Genomic DNA, 24,845 nt, shown 5'->3' with positions numbered 1-24,845 from the left:
CTGAAGCAATCCTGATGCTTACAGATTAACAGCAGGTTAACTGGGCATTGATTAAATAAGATGCCACATTCAGATTTTAGGACTTAAAAAGAACTACCCTTTATCTTACAGAAACGACTCTCATTCTACAAATATTCTTCCACCCAGAATCTTCTGTCCGTATTTACCTACAAATGAATTATTCATTAGTATACTTTGAGGAATACAGGGGCAGTCCAAGGCCTGAAGAAACACAAGTAAAAAGGACTAGTGTGATTCAAGGACAGAATATTAAAAAGTTTTGAAAAACTGTGATCCCTTGCATAATTACCCTTATCCCCATTTAGACTCATCTGGCAACACACCATAGCAGCACAGTACACCTAAGTTCTGTCCCATGTAGTTATCTATAAGCACAGATCATTTGAAAATGTAATTTTGTCCAGCATTAGCTACTGTTAAATTTCTTACACTTCTTCAGACTAGTTCATAGTCTACTGGTTATTTTAATAAAATAAAAATGAAAAAATGTCTGGTTTCATGAACATGTCAGGGATTTAATGCTTCCTTAAAAATACACTGCAAACAAAAATCAAAAAATTTCAATCCCTTTGGAAGCCTCTGTGAGCCACCCAGCCCTGCAAAGGGAAAACAGCCTTGCTGGGTAGCCCTCACAGGCTCCCCACTGAAATCAGGCACTTACCCAGTAGGCTGGAGACTCACTCAGTCTCAGCTGCCAACGTGCAAGCTTTTCTGGATTAGTTTTCAGTGGGATTGGAAAGCCCCAACTGTTCCTGGAGGAGTAGCCAAAAATTCATGGCTGCCTCTACCTGGATCCCACTCATGCTCACTGGAACCAGAAAGCTTGGCTAGAGTCTTGGCGATGTGTCCACATGACCTGCTCTCGACTGAGGGAAAAGTTCAGAGAAACCTCCACCCTTAGAAACAAAGGTTTACTCTCTTCTACCTTGAACACTTTGCTTTAGGCTGTACAATATTTGTGGTGAATAGATGAAATCTCAACAGTGCCTACTACGACGGTATTTTAAAGGGTTTTAGGATCACAAATTTCAATTGGCAGGGTGGATCAGGAGGATTAGAATAGCAGTGCCACCAAGAGACAGATACATAACATGAACTGTCCAGGATACTGGGGTGGGGCTGGAAAATCCAAGCAACCCAGTAAGGTAGAGAGGGATTTGCCGAACAATCCCTGCTTAGGTAAAGCAGAGAAAGGGGATTGAGGTGTTGAGAGTTAATAAAGACAACAGCTAATATTTATAACCTCTTTTCATAGACTTGGTTTGATTCTTAGAGCCTTACATTTAAGAGTACTTCATATGTAAAACGTTTGAAATATAAATATAAAAGTAATGTATGTACTAATTCTTTTCTCCTTGCAATTAAGAGAAGGGATTAGTCATCGAGTTCTACTAGTTCTTATTATTACTGTTATTTTTGGTACTAAGGATTGAACTTGGACCTTGGGCTTGCAAGACAGGCAGTGGAACTACTGAGCTAAATCCCCAGCCCTGTAATAGACCTTAACAGCGGGTGAAAAGCATATGCTTGGACTTATCAAGAAGACTAAGAGAGCAACAATGTGACTGTGAGCAAGAGGGGCTTCCGTGGAAATTCCCAGTTATCGCGCCCCAAGAATCAAATTTCCTAATACTTCGCAAAAAAGAGTTGGGTTTGTCTTTAAAGAGTGTCATTTTATTGCCATCTTGAAAACTTTAAATTTCTTCAAAGGCTTGGGATTTTTTCCTATGTTTGGTAAAATTATGCATAATCAAAACTTATATTCATAAGATTCTTAAGTCTAAAAGTAAAATTTTAGATAGCACCATAGTTCCTTCTCATCTTAATTTTCTAAAACTAAATTTACTAGCTTATCTTTACGTATAGCAACTTCTGACTTGCTAGCTGTCTGTGTTTACTGGGGAGAAGTCATGAAAAAACAGAAAGATTTTTCACACAAATATGACCCTGCAATTTCTTCAAGATAAAGGCATACAATGGTAAGATTTTCTTTATGTCCCCAAATTTGCAAACTACAAAATAAATAACATTTATAAAAGAAATGTAATGGGCTCTATTGACCCAAAGGAAAATATATAAGAACTGGGAAAAGAACAATAACATTAGACCAAGGGTGAGATATCTCTAAACAGACAAGATAATCAGGAACAGAAAGGATTTCTTTGACATTTATGTGGTACTCAAAACATGAACTGAACTCACTGATCTCTGCCTCAGCACATCTGCCCTACGGGCTCCACTGCCAGTGAGGCTCCTCTCTCACCTCTCTGCAGGAATCACCATACTATTAACAGATCGAAACCTTAACACAACTTTCTTCAACCTCCCAATTCTATATCAACACTTATTATGATTCTTTGGTCACCCTGAAATATATATTCCAATTCTTCCTGGATTCGGAATATCTCCCATATCATTATATATTACTCTGGTAAAAAAGAACCATTTGGCCATAGAGCTCTTCTATATAGCTATGAGTCTTCTTTCTCTCAAGTCTCCTCTTTTCAGGGACCCTCCCATTGCAGCCCGTCATCATCCTTACCCAGACTGCCTTTCTTCACAGAACCTGTCATTAACTTATAGATTATATAGTTAGTTATTTGTCTGTGCTGCTCTTTCCTACGTAGAATGGGGTCTAAGAATCTATCTGTTTGCTTCACTGCGAAACAGCATCTACAGAAGTACCTATCACTTTTCAAGGGTTCAGTAAACATATGTGAAATAATGAATCTCCCACTCAGTCTTTCCGATTGTCTTGCCTTCTATTCTGCAGGTTAACGAAACCCCACATTCTCTATAGCTATCCCTTTACTGTTGGTAGAGGAGAATATTAAGACAGTTCAGTTCCAAGCCTGGACTCTGGAACCACAATCCTGCCCTGGATTCAAGCCTTACTGCATGGGTTCCTTAACACCACTGTTCAATGGAACTTCATGCAATGATAAAGACGTTCCGCTCTTCTCTTCCAATACTGGCCCCATAGACCCGATGAGGACTTGGGATGTGGCTACTGAAAACAAAGAACTAATTTTTTTTACTTAATGTCCTTAAATTTATTTTTTTCTTTTTATTGAGTTTATTGGTACATTCTAGGTATACAGTACAGTTACATTCATTACTGGGAACTTGTACCTTTACATGACAGGTCTTGGTTCTCATTTTTTTCCTCTTGTCCCTGCCCTTGCTTCACCCTCTCCTCCCCTCCCTATTTACAAACATTTTATTTCCATTTTTTCATTTTCTCATATTTTTTTTCTTTTCCCTTATTCCCTTTCCCCTACCCTTCCCACTTTCCCTACACCTTTAGCCCTTTTCTTCCTATTTCACACTGTTAATAATCTCATTAGGATTTTGTGTACAATTATAGTTTTTCACACCAGAGAAACTATTCAGCATTTACACATGTGTGACTTATTTCACTTAGGAGTATATCTTTGATATGTATCCATTTTCCTATGAATGACTCTAAATTCTCATTCTTTATGGCTGAGTAATATTCCATTTTATAGAAAAACCACATCTTCTTTATCCAGTTTCCAACTGATGGGCAAATGGGCTGTTTCCAAGTTTTAGCTATTACAAACTGTGGTGTTATAAACATAGGTGTGCATATGTCACTGTGATGTTATTCTTTTAATTCTTTTGGAAAGAGACCCAGCAGAGGGATGCTGGGTCAAATGGAACCTCTAATCCCAGCTCTTTGAGGTATCTCCATATTGATTTCCGTAGTGGTTGCACCAGTTTGCACTCCCACAAACAATGCAGAAGGATTCCTTTCTCTCCACAACCCGCCAACATTTGTAATTATGTGTTTTCATGATAGCAGCCATTCTTTGTGGGGTGAGGTGGAATCTCACTGTTGTTTTCATCTGCATCTCTCAAATGACCGGCGATGTGGTACATTTTTTCATATATTTACTTGCTGTTTTTACTTCTTTGAGAAATGTCTGTTCATTTCAGATGCCCATTTTTGAATCAGGTCCTTATATTTGGGGGAGATGATTGTTTTGAGTTCTTTATACATTCTAGATAATAGTCCTTTGTCTGAGGAGCAGCTGGTAAAAATTTTTTCCCACATTGTAGGTTGTCTCTTAGTTCTGTTGATGGTTTCTTTTGCAATGCAGAAGCTTTTTAATAAGATGAGATCCCAGTTGTTGATTCTTTCTGCTAGTTCCCGTGCAACTGAGGATTTGTACATAAAGTCTTTTCCTATGCCAATGTCTTCAAGAGTTCTCCCTAATTTATCTTCCAGCAAGTTTAGTGTTTGTTTTAATATTTAGATCTTTAATCCACTTGGATTTTAATTTAGTGCATGGTGAGAGATAAGAGTCTAGGTTTAATCTTTGGCAGGTTGAATTCCAGTTTTTCCAACACCATTTATTAAAGAGGCTATCTTTCCTCCAGTGAGGATGGTCAGCTCCTTTGTCAAAGATGACATAGCTGAGTACATCTGGAGTTGTTTTGTGTCTTCCAGTCTGTTTCACTGATCCTCAGGTCTGTTTCTTTGCCAGCCACTGTTTTTATCACAGTGGCTTTGTAGTATAGTTTCAAATTGGGAATTGTTATACCGGCTGCCATGTGTCTGTTGCCTAGGATGGTTTTTGCTATTCTAGGTCTTTTCTGGTTCCAAATGAATTTTTAGATTCTTTTTTCTAGTTCTGTGAAATATAGTGTTGGAATTTCAATTGGCATTGCATTAAATCTGTATAGCAGTTTTGGTAGAATGGTCATTTTCATTATGTTGATTCTTCTTACCCAGGAGCAGGGGATGTCTTTCCATTTTCTTATATCCTCTTTGATGTCTTTTTTCAGAGTGCTGTAGTTTTCAGTGTAGAGGTCATTTGCTTCTTTTGTTAGGTTGATTCGTAGATACTTCATTTTTTTAGATGCTATTGTGAAAGGAATTGTTTCCCTAATTTCTTTCTCAGTGAGTCTGTTATTTGTGTACAAGAAGGCTATTGATTTTTTGGGTGTTGATCTTGTATCCTGCTACTCTGCTAAAAGTGTCAATTAAGTCTAGAAGTCTTTTGGTGAAGATTTTTGGGTATTCAATGTAGAGTATCATATCGTCAGCAAATAATGGCAGTTTAACTTTTTCCTTTCCTATTTTTATTGCTTTAATTTCTTTCTCTTGTCTAATTGCTATGGCTAATGTTTCCAGAACTATATTGAAGAGGAGTGGTGATAGTGGGCATCCTTGTCTTGTTCCTGATTTTAACGTGAAGGTTTTCAGTTTTTGGCCATTTAATATGATGTGGCTGTTGGTTTTTCATAGATAGCCTTTATTAAATTGAGATACAGACCATCTATTCCAATTTTTTGCAGGGCTTTTTTCATCATACATGGGCGCTGCATTTTGTCAAATGCTTTTTCAGCATCTATCGAGAGGATCATGTGGTTTTTGTCCTTGAGTTTGTTACTATAGTGTATTACATTTATTGACTTACGTATGTTGAACCCTCCTTGTATCCCTGGAAAATATCCAACTTGGTCAGGATATATGATCTTCTGGATGATCCTCTGCATTCTGTTTGCTAGAATCTTATTAAGGATTTTTGCATGAATATTCATTAAGGAGATTGGCCTGTAATTCTCTTTTTTAGTTGCATCTTTTCCTGGTTTGGGAATCAAAGTGATACTTGCTTCCCGGAATGAATTTAGAAGTATTGCTTCCCTTTCAATTTCACTGAAAAGTTTGAAGAGGAATGGCAGTAGTTCTTCTCTAAATGTCTTGTAAAATTCAGCAGTGATTCCTTCAGGACCTGGGCTATTCTTTGTTGGTAAATTTTTAATTACATTTTCAATTTCACTGATTGTAATTGGGGTGTTTACAATTTGTTTATCTTCTTTGTCCAACTTTGGTAATTTATAAGTATCTAGAAATCTGTCTATTTCTTCTGTGTTTTCCATTTTATTAGAGTATAGATTCTCAAAGTAGGTATTGACTATCTTCTGGATTTCTGTTGGATCTGTTGTGACTTTGTCTTTTTCATTCCTGATTGCGTGGATCTGAGCCTTTTCTTTCCTTTTTTTGATAAGGGTAGCTAAGGGTTTATCGGTTTTATTTATTCTTTCAAAAAACCAACTGTTTGATTCATTTATTTTTTGTATCATTTTCTTAGTTTCCACTGCATTGATTTCTGCTCTAATCTTTATAATTTCCTCTCTTGTTCAAGCTTTGGGTTTTTCTTGCTCTTGTTTTTCTAGGAGTCTAAGATTCATCGTTATGTTGTTTATTTGAGCTTGCTCGGTTTTCCTAGTGTGGGCATTCAGTGCTATGAATTTTCCAGGTAGAGCTGCTTTCATTGTGTCCCACAGATTCCTATATGTTGTACTGGCATTTTTGTTTATTTGTAAAAACAGTCTGATTTCTTCTTTAACTTCCTCTGTGATCCATTGATTGTTCAGTAGAGTTGTTCAATTTCTATGTGTTTGTGAAGTTTCTACGGTTTCTTATGCTATTGATCTCCAGCTTGATTGCACTGTGATCTGATAATATACAGGGAATAACTTCGATTCTTTTGCATTTATTCAAACCTGTTCTGTGAGCTAATATGTGATCTGTCTTGGAGAATGACGCATGTGCAGTTGAAAAGAATGTATATTCTGATCTTGTGGGGTAGAACACTCTATAGAATGTCATTAAATTTAGATGTAAGTAGCCACACTGAGGCTGCAGCACATTTCCAGCTGTGTGATCCCAGACTACACCTCTTCACTTCTCGTGTCTCCTCATCAGTGAAATGGCAATAATAATAGCACCTGATGGTATTGTAAAGATTAAATAAGATGATTTATAGAGCTCTGGGGTGGTATTTGGAATAGGCAAAGTCGTAGTAAATGGTACTACTGTGGGCAAAAGGGCTACTCTGCAATCACTGAATCCTTACTCAAACATGATTACAAAATAAATATAACGTACACTCAAACATCAGGAAATACAGAATTTTCAAAGAGTAACTTTATTTCAAATATGTAATAAGATGGAAAATAGGCTGCATATACAAGAAATCGAGAATGGCATCTTAACATGTTGGAAATTTTAATTAACTATAAGTGCTACTCTTTATTAAAATAGCAGGGACCATAGCAGCCAGACACCACATGGCCATCTCAAAATCAAGTACAGTGAACACCTTCTTAAAGAAACCTGGTAAACAACATATGTACGTTATATAATAAAAAGCCTTTCTTGTATGTCTGAGGTTTAGCATAGAGTCGATTGCACTTTCCCACACTTTTCTTTAGCTTTCAATATCTACTTTAAAACTCACCTAAGATTCTACACATTGTTAATATTTCTGAGGGCTTACCTACGTGTTTAAAAAAAACAACAGTGAAGAAGGTAAAACAATTATTTTATAAGAAAAATAATTACGACTCATCTTTTATAACTTCACTTTGTTATACCCTGGGAAGTAGCAAGATGATAGATATTATTGTATTGTGAAGGCAGCTTGAGGTTTTTAAAAAATTATTTGTATTTTCTTTCTGTTAGCTTCCGAATAAAATGGTCTTTCCCTACTATATAGATAGGGGTTTCTGCCATTTATATCTTATGTGTTTTTTATTTTTGTCCTCCCAAAGAATCTGACCTTCCAGCCATGTTTGTGAAGAGGAGAGGGAGAAAGAGGAAGGAAGAGGACAGCAAGGAAGAAGAGGATGGGGAAGGGGGAAGAGACAGACAGGGACGGGGCAGAGGAGGAGGGGGCAAAAGTTCTTTGGCTGCTCTTCAGCCTGCCCTTGACCAGGGCTTCTCTTACAGCCACCGTGTTAAGTGTCTGTGAGTGAAGCAGGGCTGATGAGCAGTGAACGAGATCGCTGCTGCTCCTGTCACACTCCAGTCCCATCGCTTTAGCGCTTTGAACTGCACTGCTGTGCCTTTCTGGCCTTTCCTTTGGTCCTCTAGATCTACCCACCTTGCTCACCTCTCAGATTCTGTGGCTGTTACCTTGAAGTCTGAGAATGCAAAGAATTTCTTTTAGAAAAATATTGTTTTTAACAAGGTTTATACTCGAATCTGTATTTGTCTGCTTCTATCATGCTTTTCTTCTTTGTGTTAAAGTCAAAAGTTACAAACCCTATGACTCACATATATAATTGTAACAAAAATTTCTAAAAGTTTTCTGGCCATAGTTTGCATGTGTGTCACTCCATATTCATGTACACAAAATATTAAAGCATAATCAAGTTTTTCTCATAGTTCATCATTTTGAAATAAATGCTGCTTAAATCATTCAAAAACACTAAGATATTCTGTAGCAAGGCATCTGTAAGAGAAATTACTCTGCTGATCCTTTCTCTAAAAAGAGCTGAGAAATTATCTTTATAGCTGTTAGCACAGAGCTTTGGGTTGTAGCATCAGTTTAGAGTATGGGAAAAGGCAGTAAGCACGCTAGATTCTAAATGTTACAAAGGCAAATAAAACAGTCCTTGTCCTTGTGAGGCTCCCAGTATGAAGGTCATGAAGAACTGCAGTCTCTACCATTCCACTACCTGTGTTAGCCCTAGGAATACTACTCTACAGATCCCCGACTCCATAAAGAAGGACAAAATGGCATACACTCAAGGGAAGTCCTGCACTTTACTCTGTTTTCTCCTCACTATCATCAAATCCCCACAAAAACTTAGGATAAGTAAAAGAATGAACGTAATAAAAAGTAGAGTAGCAATGAATTGACAAGGCCAAAAATGGACAATATTATTTTTCTAGACTAAAAAATAAATAAAATATTTAAGTCACCCGGAGTTTTTGTTGGACAGTAACCTAAGTCCTCTACAGTTCTAATCCTCCCTAGGAGTGTTTTTCCAGGATGGTGATAATAACAAAAATAATGATGGTGTGATGTAACATCTAACATGAATGTTTTCTGTGTGCTACACATGAGACAGGCATTATTTTCATCTTCATTTTTGCAGATGACTAAGACATTGGTCTAAGACAAACCAAGACAGACTAAGAGATTGGTCCAAGGTCATAGAATGACCTTATAAATAAATAGCCAATACACAGGACCCACCCAGACATTCTGGCACCAGAGTGTGTATATTTATCTAGTATGGTATAGCTGCCTCCACATTTCTTTTCTTAGCAATGAAAAATTCTTTTCAGTACTAAAAAGAAAACTAATCTTGAAGACATCATCAACAGTAGGAAGCTTTTCTAGTAACACATATGAGCCATACCATGGGGAAAGATAAATGAAAAAATAAAAGAAGAACTGAGAACTCAATTTAACTATTTCTGTGATCTGATTTGATATTTTTATAATAAAACTAAGAGAAATAACTACATTCCATGCATATCATTGGAAATAGAGACCTTCACTCCTTTGTTACTAAAGTATATTTAATCTTTAAAAAAATACTAATTCCCTGTTGGAAATTCATGGGTTTTGAATAGTTTATATTTATCATTAGTTTGCATGTATCAATCCACATTTTTTGCATCCTGTTCCTCTTTTAGCACAAAGTGAGTTGGTACTTTGAGGTCTAGAGTTCATGTGGCCCTAGAACTAAAGCAAAGTCAAGTGAATATTATCCAGAGGACTTACATTTGGAGTAACATGGCAGGCCAGGTAATCCCAAAACTGCCAAATAGAACACCTAAAATAGTTGAATAGAAAAATTCAAACTTTAAAAATGTATGCATGATTGAGCAGATACTAAAGTATGAGAAGTCCTTAGGGGTAAGAAAAAAGACAAAGCAAAAACTCAAAGAAGTAATTAAGCACTAATACTGACATTAACTTTGGGAGCATCAAAATATTGCTAATGGTTAAGAGTTGGTTCTCCTTGTTTTTTTAATCATAGAAATGAAATTATTAAAATAGCAATTGCTAGAATAAATTGAAAGATATTCACATATATGGATGTAACTTTGTAAAAACACTATATTTCCTTTAGATGACATAAGAAAAATAAAATATAAAATATTAGACATTAAACATACTTAACATAAATAAAATATTAAACATAATTTATCTAAACCATGCCATTAAGATATTTGTAAACATTTTTACACTAATTTCAACTTTCTTTCATGAACATTTTTTTATTTTGTTCTATGTTTGAGATGATTTAATGAGATTCTGGATCAAAACTTGTATATGCCCTCTTCAAAAATCTTATGTAGAGAAGTAGGCTGTTATTTTCCATAAAAGTCTGTAGCAGCTAAAATATTAATTGGCTTAGTAGCCCAACTGAGAAGTTAGAAAAAGTACAAGAGAATAAATAAAAGCAAAGGAAAGGATATCTTTGAAAAGCAAAAGTTATTAATGTAAAACAGAAGAATTTAATGGAGAACAACAGCAAAGTTAAAAAATTGGTTCTTTTAAGACTGATATAACAAATCTTTGACATAACTGATCTAAAGAAAGTAGTGAAGGCACAGATAGCTCATGAGAGTATATTGTGAACATTTTTATGCCCAAAAAATTGAAAATGTAAGTGAAACAGACAAATTTTTAGAAAAATATATCTTCGCAGACTCAAAATGAAAGTGAGTGATTCTATGACAATGAAAGAAATGTAATATGTAGTTTAAAATCTTCCTACAAAAAAACACCAGGCTTAGATAGTTTTACAAGATAACTCTATTAAACATTCAAGGAACAGATCACTCCAATCATACACAAATTCTTTCAAAGAACAGGAAGAGACATCTCAACTTTTGTGAATTATATAAGCATGATACTGAAATTGAATACAGTGTGACAAATGAAAAAGAAAGACAAACTTACCCATGAGCATATTTTTAAAATAATTAGAAGAGACTGAGACTCACAAAATTTGGCAAAAATGACTTTATTTTTTAAATACACGATTCCTTCAACATTAAAAAGTCCATTATTATAATTCATCTGCATATGTTAATTCAGAAAAATAATTTGATCATGTAAATAGATGCTAAAAATATATTCAGTAAAATTCAACGTGGGTTTACAATTTAAAACTACTTGAAGAACACAAGGGGGCTTCTTTAAACTAATAATTTGTAAGCAATAAAACTGTATAACACATTACACTAGTGCTGGAACAATAAAAATATTTCCTTTAAAAATACAAACAAATTGAGGATATACTCCTAAGGGAAATAAATAAGTCACACGTGTAAATACCAAATAGCTTCTCTGGTGTGAAAAACTATAATAGTACACAAGATCCTAATGAGACAATTAACAATGTGAAATAGGAAGAAGAGGACTAAAGGTGTAGGGAAGGTGGGAAGGGTAGGGGAAAGGGAATAAGGGAAAAGAAAAAAAAATATGAGAAAATGAAAAAATGTAAATAAAGTGTTTATAAATGGAGAGGGGAGGAGGGGGTGAAGAGAGGGCAGGGACAAGGGGAAAAATGAGAACCAAGACCTGTCATGTAGAGGTACAAGATCTCAGTAACGAATGTAACTGTACTGTATACCTAGAGTGTACCAATAAACTCAATAAAAAGAAATAAGAAAAAAATACAAACAAAATTAAATAATTTGTTAAGGATGCATTATTACAAACTAGTGATAAAAGTATGAAAAAATGTAAGATAACATGAAACCCAGGAAAATGGCTGCTATGGGTGAGAGGAGGATACAATCAGGACAATAAGCAGCAGCTGCACAGAGGATCATTGCGTTATGCTGTAAAATATACATAAACACGGGGCACATACACTCAAATCTAACATGATGGCTAGGCTAATAATAACTACAAAAGAGAAATTTAAAACCATCTCTTTCATTGTGTAAATTCAATCTTGACTTCTTATAAATCATATTTCTATACTGATTTTAGCTAATACTTTTAACACATTTGGGGAATAAATTCCAAATAAAGTTCTTGTGTTATTATGAGATTTGAAGAGGAAGAATTCTATGTGGAACTCATTCTATTTCCTGAATAAATCTATCACAATTAAAATTTCAGTGTTTAGGGACCATCTTTCACAATCATCAGGTTGGCTTTTTGGAGAGCTATTTTAAAAAATTAATTCCTTAATAGTGCACAAAGGAAGGGGAAAGTCCTTGTCAAATGAAATCACATTGATTGCAGAATACTTCCTCTTTGTTTGATGCACATAAAATTTCAGTCAAAAAATTCTAAGAGGTCCCACAGCAATTTGAGTAGGTTATGCAGTATTGTGTTACAGTTTCAGGCTTTACGTGTGGCCTGTCCAAGCACAGTTAGGTTGGTGTGCACTGGGGCCACAGTAGGGCCTTGGGGCTAATGAAGAATTCTGGAGAGGATCAAAAAGAATGCTTTCTGAGTATGGGATAGATTAAAAGGATTGATTGGGCCGGGGATTCAGCTCAGTGGTTTTGCCGCCTGCCTTGCAAGCACAAGGGCCTGAGTTTGATCCCTGGTACCAAAAAAAACAAAACAAACAAAAGGCTTGAGGTTGCACACGGAAGAATATTTTTGATTGTGCCAAGTCCCAATTGAGGTGGGGGTAGAATGGGATTTGTGTGTCCTTTGTGTAGCATTCAGCAGAGGAAACAGATACTCATTGCTTCTTGTATTTTTTTTTTTAAGAAAATGGAATCTACATTATGTAGTTAGGAGCTTATATTTGCTTACAAATTGTATGTCTGTGATCCATGTTCTGAGTTTTTGTAAATATTACTGTTAAATTTTGAAAAGCCCTTAAAGTTTTAAATTTCACTAGAAATGGAAATTCCAACTCTATTTTTTTTAGTTTTCAAAATACATCCAAGCCTACTGAAAGATCAATCATAATGCATAGTTTATGATCACCAAGACCAAAAGGCTGTTTAGAATCTTGGAGCTTTAAATTCCTCAACTTCTTTTCAATTTCCAGTGACCTGCCCAAGTTATACCTATTTGTCCATCCTCAGGTTAAAAAACTATAGCCAAATGTCCTGATGGAGGAAGATCATGCCAATAAGTCCTCTAAAAGGTAGGTCACTGCAACTCACAAAAGCTTCTTCAAAGTCCAGATCAGCAGCAGAAAGTAATTTCAAAGAATTTTATATCAAGGCAAGGGGGCTGCAGAAATATCCAGGGAGAGCTGGAGTTTTTCTTCTGAAGAGAAAATTTTCTCTTCTACTCCATGTTTTCTAATGGATCCTTTTTCATATTCTTTCTCAGCATTCATGTTTTATCCTCTGCTCTCCATTCCCTAAGATATTATCCCAGAAGTAACTGTCAATGAGAAAGTAACTCTCGACCTGACCCTATGAAAGCAAAGTTCTGAGAAGCACAAGCTAACAGGGCTGGAGCTCCCTCTAGAGCCCATCCTGTTGTTAATGGAGGGGTCTTCAGCAATGCAAACCAGGGCTGGGTGGATCCTGACCCTTTTCCCATCCTAGCTCACCTCATTGGAGAACCTTTCCAAAAGACTGGGAGGCATCTAGAAGAGCAGAGCTCTTCACTATGACCTACAGAACTGCTCAGTTGTGTTCATCAGGACCCTAGAAACAAAGATTCTGGCTAAGCACCCTCATTTAGTAAATTCTCCTGGCAGCATCAACAGTGGATATATATCACCACAAAAGGGATCTTGATGATATGTGAGCAGAAAATGTTCACTTGCTCATTGTTCAGTGCAGTTGTTTTGGATCACAGACATAATGTAGCCATAACAAAATGACATTCTAATTTTATAAAAACCTCATGACTTAAACCAAAATGAAAATAATAATAAAAAGAAGTTTTGAAACTTACATCAGAGAAGCTAAAGGACTGCAAGAAATTGATATGTTAATGAAAAACTAAGTAATATAACATTTACTTAGATATATTTCCTTCTTTGCTTAGAAAGACAAGATTCACAGATGTAATGCTAATATTAAGAAACCCAATTTTCAACATATTTTGCTACATTTAAAATAGCCAAGAAAAAAGGTTACTTCTAATTTGTTACATGACTTTATTAGAGATTAAAATATTCAATTTTGCTTTTGATAACTGTGAAGAGGAAATAATTTGGATAATACCTGATAATATTTCATCACTTGGAGGAACTTAACAAGAATGCTAAGTGCTTGGATCCTGACACAATCAAAAAATTGATTCATGCAGTTTCCAAAATGTGGCTTCCTCTTTTCAAGTTGGTTCAGTTGAAGTTAAAACAGTTCAAAATAATCTCCAAGATATAGTGAATCACTATTCCAAACAAATAAAATGGAAAGGGCTAGACCTGTTAATACAAAACTAAACTCTTAACTAAATATAGCGCAAAATCCATTACAGGAATGACAGTGGCAGTTTTATAACACTACAGTTTATAAAAGGTACCCACAACCATTACCTTTCTTGATTCCCAGAATAAGATAGATTAGGCACATAAAGGTTATGATGTCCTTCATTAGGTTGCACACTGTGAGTTTCTCTGTTTACTAAATTTTGTGAATACCAACTCTTCTGTCCACGATCTCTTTAATAGTAGTAGGAGAGTAGTGGTGGTGGTGGTGGAAGTAGTGGTAATAGCAGTAATCATAGCTTACATTGTCAGCGCTTCTGACCTAGGTTCAGTTTTAAGTATTTTAAGTGTGTTAATTCAATAATCTAAGTATTTTAAGTGTACTAATTTAATAATCCTAAGATCCCAGAAGATAGATGTTACTATTTACAGTTTCATTAGATTGAGGAAATCTAACTCCAGATACTTATCTGTCTGGGATTGTTCCTTATTTTCTTTCTACTTCAATTTTACCCTATCTTTGATGGTTTTACTATTATTTATTTTGTTTTTTAAATTTCAATTTATTAGTACGTTTCCAATATACAAGATTTGCATTCATCTTTGTAAGTACATGTGCATAACACATCTTGATTTGTTTTTGTCTCCTCCTCCCCATCCACCTCCCTCCTTCCATCTCTAGATTCCCTTGATAAATAGCAACAGATGGATACCAGATTATTATATATAGTTTTAATATTCATAACTTGCAATTTCTATTTGGAATAATTTTTCTATAAACCTTAGAAAAAAAGTCAAGAAAATGAGATGTCAGTAATAGTTATATGATTTGCTCTAAGTCATCCAGCCAATATATTGCCAATTCAAGACAAAAATATTGTGATCATACTGCCAGTTCCCCTTTCTTACTTCGACGCCTCTAGAAAAAGCCTGGGTTCTCTGGAACTGTATCTGTGGCACAGTAACCCTCTCCACCAACATCACTTTTCCCAATGACAGAAATAAGCATATCTATGAGCAACATTTTTCCATGGATGCTACAAAGCCAGTAATGTGGACATTCTCCTTGTCCTGTAAGAAACCGTGGTCTAAGATTTATGCCAGGGATACCAGAGGTACGACTAAGGGGACATTACGGAAAACAATCAACCCCAGGTTGTAGGTTAGAAAAATGAACAAGATGGGATGGTGGCTACTTCGTCATACCTAAGTAGGAGAAGAGGCAAGTCTGGTAAACTGTACATAACTATTTTCCTGTAAGTAGCAGCTCCTTCCCATCACAGTGACACAGAGTGGTAGAGATGCATATTGAAAATGCCTATTGTGCATTATCAGAAAATGCATATTAAGTTGGGAGGCAAAATAAAATGGTAGAAATGGCACTGTCACAGGTATCTATCAGATGTATATCAGTCTTAATTTTACCAAGGTATTATTTAGGCAAAATTTTTAATTTCTCTCAGACAATAGGCAACAGATTGGAATACAGGAGGGGAGTCTGATTTTGGCTTAAAACACATATTGGTCCTGTGACTGAATAATTTTTAAGCCTTTATTTCTTTCATCCACAAAGCAGACATGGTAGTACTACCCTTCTCATATTGTCGTGAGTCAAATAAAATAAACTAAACCTTTTATGAGTAGTAGGTGGTCAGCAGTATATTCAACTATTCTGGGATATACTTTATAAAAATAATATATCCTTATCAAAGAAGAGAAAATTGTGTCAGATTATTTTTTAATGTCCCTTCAACATTCAAATGACTATGAGTCTACATCCAGTTGGTGCTAAGTTAAGTCTATTTGTTCAAATATTCTTTAGCTATTAGTTGCTCAGAGGTGGGCTGTATCATTTTATAACACAGAAGGAAAATCAAATCACACCTGGGAAAATAATTCTAATTTTCAATCAACCCACAATCTAATTGAGGTATATTAGCCATAAAAGTTATAAATGAAAGCAAGAAAAGGAAAATATCTCAAATTCATTAGGTCAGGTATATTTAATCTACCTTCTAATAGAAATTACTTACAAATAGTGTAAATCTTTCAAAAATTTCCAGAGATACTTATTTTTCTAAATTCATTCTTTTCTCTATATCTTTCAAATATTTTGACTTCAGCCAGCAATAAGCAATACATTTGAATTATAATCTAGTCCATGCACATACATGTGTAAGCTCTATAAACATTTTGGAAAATTAAGTTTCATAAAACCCTAGATAATTGCATTGTCTATTCTACTTTAATCCAAATTCTAATGATAATTGTTATCTATGAAACTAATATCATAGCCATTAAAAGGTCACCCACCGCGGTTTTTAAAATATCATAACACAGCATTCTTTTCTTTATAAAGGCCATTATAACATACCAAGTGGCCAGTACTATGCCATGTCCAATCAACTAGTTAAAATTTTTAGAAAAACAAGCTAGACTCAGAAAGGTAAATATTACATGTTCTTCCTAATGTGTGTAATCAAAAAGAGACAACAAGAAAGTAGAAGGGATACTACCATAAAAGGAAGGGAAGTAGGGGGAGGAAGAGGGAATCTAAAGGCGCATTATAGGGGACGTGAATATAATCAAAATACACTATGTAGACTGAGCCCCCCGAAAAACATGTGAAACTATCAGGGAGGGTGGGTCAATGGAGACGGTGGTGGGAATGATTAAATTATGTTATGTGCACATACAAAAAATAAATAAGATTGAAAAATAAAAGATGTACATATTCAATTAACTAATATTTGGCATTACAAAAACTCACAATATCACCATTTATTAATAATCTGAAACTCAGATTAACTAAATTGACCTAGTGTAACTCTACATATTCTTAAAATGCTGTGTAAATATATTTACTGAAATATCACTGTAGGTTCCCTTTCCCACTGAAGGAATTACAGAATGAAATTTAGCCGCATAGCATAATTTATAATTAGATGTTTTAAAAAAGAAGTGATACAAACGCACTTCAACAAATTCTACAATTTTCATCCTCTCAATATTTCATCCATCATCAAAGAAATTTGATCATCTCTTCCTGTGAATAACACGGTTTTAAGTGTTGTCTAATAATGCCCCATATGGAGGACAGAGTCACACTTTTCTTTCTTGGGAATTGCACGCAGCTCTGCACCATAATGCATACTTTCATTCTCTGCTTGTCCTGTACCAAAACACTTTTAAGTCATTAAAATATCAAATTCCACAAGTTTTTCAACCTCAAATTTCATCATCTCTTTTCTATTCAAATTTCATTTCTTTTTGGTGTCCCTCTTCTCTGTCCCTGCCACTCTTCATAGCTGGATCTGTCTTTCTGTTTGTCAAATACCAAGCCTCCTGTCAATGATGACACACACTTCCCATTTTAATTCCGCAGCACTTCACTTTTGATCTTCATTGAAACCAACTGAGGACCATGCAAAACAATCCTTCTCCATTCTCCAGAATATTACCAAAAGGAACCTCCAGAAACTTAAATAAATGGCTTTATGACACATTCTGTTCTAACACCACTGTTAAAACATTCTGTTCAAACTCCTTTCAGATGCTATTTTGTAATAAGGCAAAGAATGTAGAGAACTCTCTTGATTAGTTAGGTTCTGCATGTCTGCTTCCAAGTTAGGGCCTCTCTTCAGATGCATTTATCATTCACTGCCATTGTCTTTCGCCATTATTTTTCTAGTCCCTTCACTCACTGATAAGTCATAATCTCAAATGTGAAGGAGTAGAAAATTAACTTCACTTTGATATCACCTAGAATGTTTCTTCCTACTGAGCACATATAGGCAACCCTTACCCTACTGCAGACCTTGTTTTCATGAAGCTGGGAAAGACATCAGAAATCAGGTATGGCAAGTCCTGCCAGCGAATCTATGCCAGTAAGGCTCATTTTCTTTTCTTCTCTTCTGTTCAACAGTAATCAGACACTGTTCCAGTCTAGATTGGTCAAAAAATTATCTATCTTCGTCCCACAAGCCAAGCATTTTTGTTTTAGCAGAAGAGCTGAGAAAGGTGCTCAAGATTACATTTAAAATGATCTAAATTATAAATGTTACTACTACCCTGTGCCATGAGAGAATCACAGAAACATAGCCATAGTTTAAGAGTTTTTGTTTTTAATTATAATATTAACTATGTGAACATTCAGGATTCTGGAGGAGGTTTTTTTTTTTTCTGTTTTTGTAATGCTGCAGTGACTTTATGTAACAGACTATGTTTAAGTCATCAAGTAACTTACCTACTATTTGCTATTAGAAGCAGCCTCTTTCTGTCATTATTAACATCTTCTTGTTATTAAAAATAAAGGTCAGTTCCTTTATTGGTCTTTCTTCATATCAAATAATTCCATTTGACTCATTATGATAAGGAAAATTCACGTTAATTAAAGCTAAAGTTCAAATATATTATGGAGATTATACTTTAAAACTACCTCTGTGATCATGCTAGGAAGTCCCCATAGTAGAATTCTGGAGTGTTCTTTGCTTCAGACCAGTGTGATCCGAGGTTCCCTCTATTCCTCTCCCATAGTTTATCTCCTCAGTGCACACGCAGGAGTGCACTGAGCCACAAATCGCAACTCTAGCTGTATGCTCTGCTTTTTTCTTTCTTTTTTTTTTCCATTTAAAATTTGGCTTGCTTTCAAAGATTTCTGAGGTATGTAAATACGTGTAATATACTGACCCAGCCATCTGGAGTCTTCCCTGACCCGCAACACCATTCTAAACAAAAGCAGCAATTACCAAATAGGTGTCTTCACGTTCAGAATCTGGTGTTCCACACTTTGACCAGGTTTTTGTTGTTTATTATGTATAGATATAAAAGCAGTTAACATTTTCACAGTGGAAAGGCTGTTCGATATGCATCTTTGTACCAACAAAGTGGGTAGGAGAAGCTCCTAACAGTACCTCATACGAGTTATATGGGACCTGCTATTTTCCACAGAAATTCACTTAAAGTCTAGCTGTTTAAAAATTGTTTGTTTTGACATTCACATTAATATATTTTCTAACATCTCCTCAATTGTCACATTCCTTGTCATGCTACATGTAAGAAAAAGATAGTTTCTAAAATTATTTCAAATCATTTTCTTGCCAGTTTGTTTTGATAAATACAAAGTTCTGTTTTTAAATGTATTAATTTTTCAAATTGACAGATATAATTTTATGTATTTATTATATACAACATAGTTAAGTGGAATGTATTGTCCCTAGCAGTAGGTATTCCTCCCTCTGTACCTGAAAGGAGGGTTCCAAGGTGCTGGCAGGGGTAAACACTCTTTGGGGATACCCCACAACAATGATTATAGGATGGATTTGCCCCTCTTTAGGGAAATCACCTGTTTTCTCAAACTCTTCAGCACTAGCTAAAGGGCAGGGTGAGGGGACTGTCCCAATTACTCAATCTGCACTTGGATAAATCTCAAGCTCATCCTCTTCAGATGCCCGAACCCACACTGTCTCACCTGAGCAGGTGGGGCAGGCTCGTTGGAGTCCAAGAAGAGTCTGTCTGCACGGATACAAGAAGAAACGGAAAAGCCCAGAAAACTCACCTTCTTCTCTAGTCCTTATTGCTCCTGGAGTGCATAAAGAAATTTAACCTGTAACAGGGCAGCATTCTTCATGAAAGAAAACCTAATTGCTTGATCCTTACATAAAACCACCATTTTGAATGATGGTATTTTTTTTTCCTCCTAAGAAACTAAATAGTAAGGGAGAATTTTGTTTGTTTGTTTGTTTGTTTTTGTTTTTGTTTTTTTTGAGACAGGATCTCACTATGTAGTGAGACTGACCTGGAACTCACTGTGTAGCCCAGGCTGGTCTCGAAATCACAGCAATCCTCCTGCCTCAGCCTCCCAAGTGCTGAGATTACGGGCATGCGCCACCATGCCCGGCCAAGGGAGAATTTCTTGAAACCTGAGATATGATTGCTTATCTCCAAGTGTTAAAATAAAGATCATTACATATACATCAGAAAAGCCTCCATTTGGGAAAAAGATAATCACAAGTTAGGCTGTCAAATCACAGCTACGGCCACCAAAGAATATGACGGAAGAGCTCTTTTGGTGTGGTCCTGCTGATGCCACTGAGAAAGATGAGTATCACAACTTTCAAAGTATACAGCATTTCTCTCACTGCAGCACATAGGAAATCATCAGATCACTCTTTCCTTTCATTTTCCACCCCATTAATCATTACGTTTATTCATTAACTCAACAGGATTTTGAATATCCACTCTGTTAGACGATGAATATCCACTGTATGCCAGTATAAAGCAATGATAGCAAGTCAGCAACAATAACCATAACACTACCATAATGCTTGCTTATGAGCAAGGCACTAAGTATATACATTCGCTCATTTAATCTTTACATTAATATCCTGGAAAGTATATAATTACGTGCCTATTTTCAAAGGACAAATAGAAAGATCAATTCCACAGGTCACACAGTCAGTGTCAGGCTTCAAACCTGTATCTTTTAACCCTATCATCCATGTGCTTGACCTCTGCACCGCATTTTTTAAAAAATGAGTTCTCAGGGTAATTTCAATATACTGTAGAAGATAGAAAATAAACCTACCAACAACTTGTAATTTTAAACGTTGTTGAGCACTATAAGCAAACGGCAGGACACCATGAGAAGGAAAGATAAAATACTGCAGAGGGTCTCCTGAAGGCTAAGAAATGCCATGATGGTATCTGGTGACTCTCATCTCCTCTGTATGACAAAGTCACACAATGTAAGAAAGCAAGATGGCTAAAACAATTTGGGAACTGAGAAACTAGAAATATTTATAGCTAAATGGATGCACATCGAGTCCATACTCTTAAGTGAAATTAATAAGTCATACATGTGTAAATACCAAATAGTTTCTCTGGTGTGAAAAATTAAAAGTATAGATATGGATCAAAATGTATAACTGATAATGTGAAATAGGAAGAAAAGGTCTAAAAAAAGTAGAGGAAGTGGGCAGGGTAGGGGAAGGTAAAAAGGGAAAAGAAAAATATGTGAAAAGGAAAAATATGGAAACAATGTCTTTGTAAACAGGGAAGGGTGGAGGGAATGAAGGGAGGGCTGGGGAATGGGGAAAAATAAGAATCAAGATAAGTCATGTAAAGGCACAAGATCCCAATGATGAATTTAATTGTACTGTATACCTAAAATGTACCAATAAACTTAATAAAGTTTAAAAAAAAGAAAGAATTTGGGAACTAAGGCTGGTGGTGATTGACTAAACAACTCAGCCCTTATCTCTTGCCACAAAGCCTTACCATCTTGGCGGCCCTTCTTTTGAGGACACTCACAATGAACAGAGACGCGGAATAGGAGGAATGTCACCCAATCCTGTTCTTTTCCCTCCGGAATGAGAAAATCCACCCTGGGTCCAGACGAGTACCTCCTCATCTGCTGCCTTCCACCAAGAAATCCAAGGTAGAGAAAAAAACTTAAATTCTGCTTTAATGTTTTAGTTCATATTAAAAAAGGAAAGATTTACTTGGCCTAAATTAGTGAACACATAGGGTTCTGGAAACAATGGAAGGCAAGATTTATTGGTAGCAAAACAAATAAAACATCTTCATGAGATCTGGCTATTTGTAGATTTGAAAACAGATTGAAATATGGTTTTGCTTCAAGGAAAAGAAATGCTAGACTTTATGTGTGAGAGAAATCACACAGAGGAAAGGCAAGTTTCTCCTTTCTTCTCGAGAAATCTGTAGACAGCCAGGTGTGTTGGCACATGCTTGTGATCCCAACACGCGGGGAGGCTGAGGTCACCCTGGGCTACATGGTGAGTTCAAGGTCAGCCTGAACTACAGAGCCACACCCTATATCAAAAACAAAAGAAAACAAGTCTGGAGATTTGGGAAAGTTTTGCATCAGTATCATTTATTTCATACATTATTTTTATTTTATATATATTTTATAAATAATTATATAAATTACATCCTCATCCATTCTACCTTCGGTATATACTTTGTTAAGAAATAAAATAAAATGAAATAAAAATCATGTATCAAGTAAATTACAAATAAAGAGTTTTAAAAGTGCTAAAGTTCTCCAAAAGGAAGTAAGTATGTTCATATATCCTCTATCCTGTAAAGGATATCACCATGTTTTACATGTCAAGGAACAGAATAGTATATTTATGTCAAATATCTGAAAACACGATGTTACATTTCAAGAATCCAGAGCAAATGATTTTTGTGCACTCTATTCCAGGAAAAGGAAAGAAAAATCACAATGCAACAGTTGTAGTTTGTACTAATTTAAAAGCTGATGATTCCTTCCTAAAAGTAATTTTCTTTCTTTCCTTGAAAATGTGGGTTGAGAGCATAAAAATAAAATATTTAATAATATATTGTTAAGAAATCATCTGAAATTCACTTTCAGACTTTGGAAAACAATCTAATTTGAATCACTGGTCTAAATAGGTCATTTAACTCAGAAAAATTAAAATTAGCTGTGCAGGGTCAAATCATTTTTCTAAAACATCTGCATCCTGCTTGTCCTGTTCTCTTCAAAGTCAAATCAGAGCTCCGTGTCAGGAACAATCATAATATATGAATTTATTCCAAATCTCAAAGTTATTCTGCTCTTGAGATGTTCATAGAAGTTAACATTATTTATAAAAACACAGAGGAAGGAGTTGTCCAGGAAGTCGGAGGTGGGTGGCAGATGGAGAAGGTGAATTCACATTTCAGGAGGACAATGGCATGAGGGGAGGGGTGCAACTCTACTGGTGCTCATTTCTTGCTTTTTACATACACCCTCTCACAGCAAATGCAAATCAAAGGCAGCCAAGACACACTTAATACAAAACGGATAGCTCCAAACCAGTTTAGTTCCCCACACTTTTCTCTTTTCTTGTATCACACTAATGGTGTAAGATCAGGAGCCCTAATGTTGTTATCCTGCACCTTTAAGGATTTAATCATCCTGAAACACTCTGGTAAACTCAAGCGTTAAATCCCTAGTCCCCTGAAAACCTTTCCAAGAACAGGACGAACAACAACAAAGTCTTTAAGATCCTTAAAGAATAGAAACACTAAAATAAAAGGCACATGTGAACGTTTAGCTGTCTAAGACATTCAATGTAAAATACATTGTACATTGTAAGATACAATGTAAGATACAACCAAACCAGCCATAAAATCAAAAGGACCCCAACAATGTGGGACACCAAGGTGTCCAGGATCTGAGATCCTTTGACCTCAGAAAGAAGGGCATGCAAAGTGGCTGGCACAGAAAATGGCACATAGGAGCCAATTTTGTTTCTGGACTCTTCAAAGCCACCAGGAAATGTACTCCCAGTCCCTTCTGGATGGAAAGGGAACTTTGATGCTCAGGGAAAAAGTACTTCCATATTCTCCAGCCAGCAGGGATCTATCATGGACAGGCAGAGTAATCAGAGATGCTAATGAACACGTCTTTCTCTTTGCCCTCTTCTCTGACGCCACTTTCCCCGCAAGGAGATCTCCAGAAATGTTGACTCCCTGGAGCCTGTTTGAAGATGAAATGCAAGGACCTCTCCGCCGAAGAGGAGGTGAAACTGAACGCTTGGCACTGGAGAATTGCTACGGAACACTCTAAGCTACATCTGTCTTAAAAGGGTGAAACCCAAACCAGAATTAGGATTTACACACATCCAGATGGATGATAAAATATTTATAACTACCCAGGACAGAAACAGTTTCACTCCAACTCCCCCACCACACACACACACACACACACACACACACACACACACACACACCCGAAGCCATGACATAAATGGTCCCAGAGAGGGGCAGGGCGGACTGGCTTGCTGATTCCACTAGAGATGTCTCCAAATTCGCTTTCCAGGTCCCGGTGTCAGTCCCTGCTTAGTCCCTAGAACGCCCTGCCTCTCTCTCTAAGCGGCAGCCCCTCACCCCGCGCCCCATCTTTAGTTCTGAGCGGACTCAGCCCAGCAGCCGCTCTGCCTCCCGCGCGCCCCTCTGGGTGGCGTCTCTCGGACTTCGGAGGTTCACGAAAGCTTTAGACCAGGCGCCCTGCGGGTCTGGGGAACCCCGGGGTTTCCGGCTTCCCGGGTTCCAGCCCGCTCGCCCCGAAACCCGGGAGGAGGAAGTTGCCCGGCGCAGCGGCGCCCGCCCCGTCCCTCCCACGCCCCCTCTCCGCCCGGGCGCCCGGGTCCCGAGGCTCCCGGAGGTGGGCGCGCACTCACCGGAGGTGAGCTGCATCCAGGCACAGATCTTGTACACCGTGGCCGTGTTGCAGAAGAAGAAGAGGGTAAAGCAAATGATGCAGGCGATGATGAGCATCATGGAGAGGCCGATGAAGAAGGAGGCGGCTTTGAAGGCGCCCGAGGGCAGCGTGGAGAAGTCCGTGAAGCTGCCCCTGCAGGTCAGCTCCCGGGAGAAGCCGTTGCCGATGCAGTAGTGGAAGAGCCCGAAATAGCCGGCTTGCGGGGTGTCCACGCCGTCGCCGATCCAGTAGGGCTGGATGAAGCACACCACGTTGACGATGGCAAAGCAGATGGTGAAGATGGCCCACAACACACCGATGGCCCGCGAGTTCCGCACATAGTTGGTGTGGTACAGCTTGGCAGCCTCCTGGGCCGGGAGCATCGCGGCGGCGGCGGCCCCGGGCATCTCCCCCTCCTCCGCCGCCTCGCGGTCTGCGCCTC

At 37.0% G+C, this 24,845-nt stretch overlaps 1 protein-coding gene across 4 annotated transcripts in view; it reads right to left on the bottom strand.

The window, feature by feature from the left end:
* Lhfpl3 (LHFPL tetraspan subfamily member 3) overlaps positions 1-24,839 on the bottom strand; it is a 514,451-nt gene extending 489,612 nt beyond the window's left edge. For 3 of the 4 annotated variants that reach the window (XM_010634017.2, XM_010634016.2, XM_010634015.2), the window contains exon 1: positions 24,384-24,839. In XM_010634017.2, the coding sequence (XP_010632319.1) occupies positions 24,384-24,810 (427 nt within the window). In that variant the 5' untranslated portion in view covers positions 24,811-24,839. Of the gene's footprint in view, positions 1-23,270; positions 23,782-24,383 lie in introns of those variants that run through there. The other variant, XM_033756610.1, reaches the window with a different exon arrangement.
* Between the last annotated feature and the right edge of the window lie 6 nt (positions 24,840-24,845).

This window comes from Fukomys damarensis, unplaced genomic scaffold, assembly GCF_012274545.1.
Source record: "Fukomys damarensis isolate Sample0158 unplaced genomic scaffold, DMR_v1.0_HiC HiC_scaffold_4, whole genome shotgun sequence".
Classification (NCBI taxonomy): Eukaryota; Metazoa; Chordata; class Mammalia; order Rodentia; family Bathyergidae; genus Fukomys; species Fukomys damarensis.
Note: the sequence above shows the minus strand (reverse complement) of the source record. Positions and strands in the feature narration are given on the sequence as shown.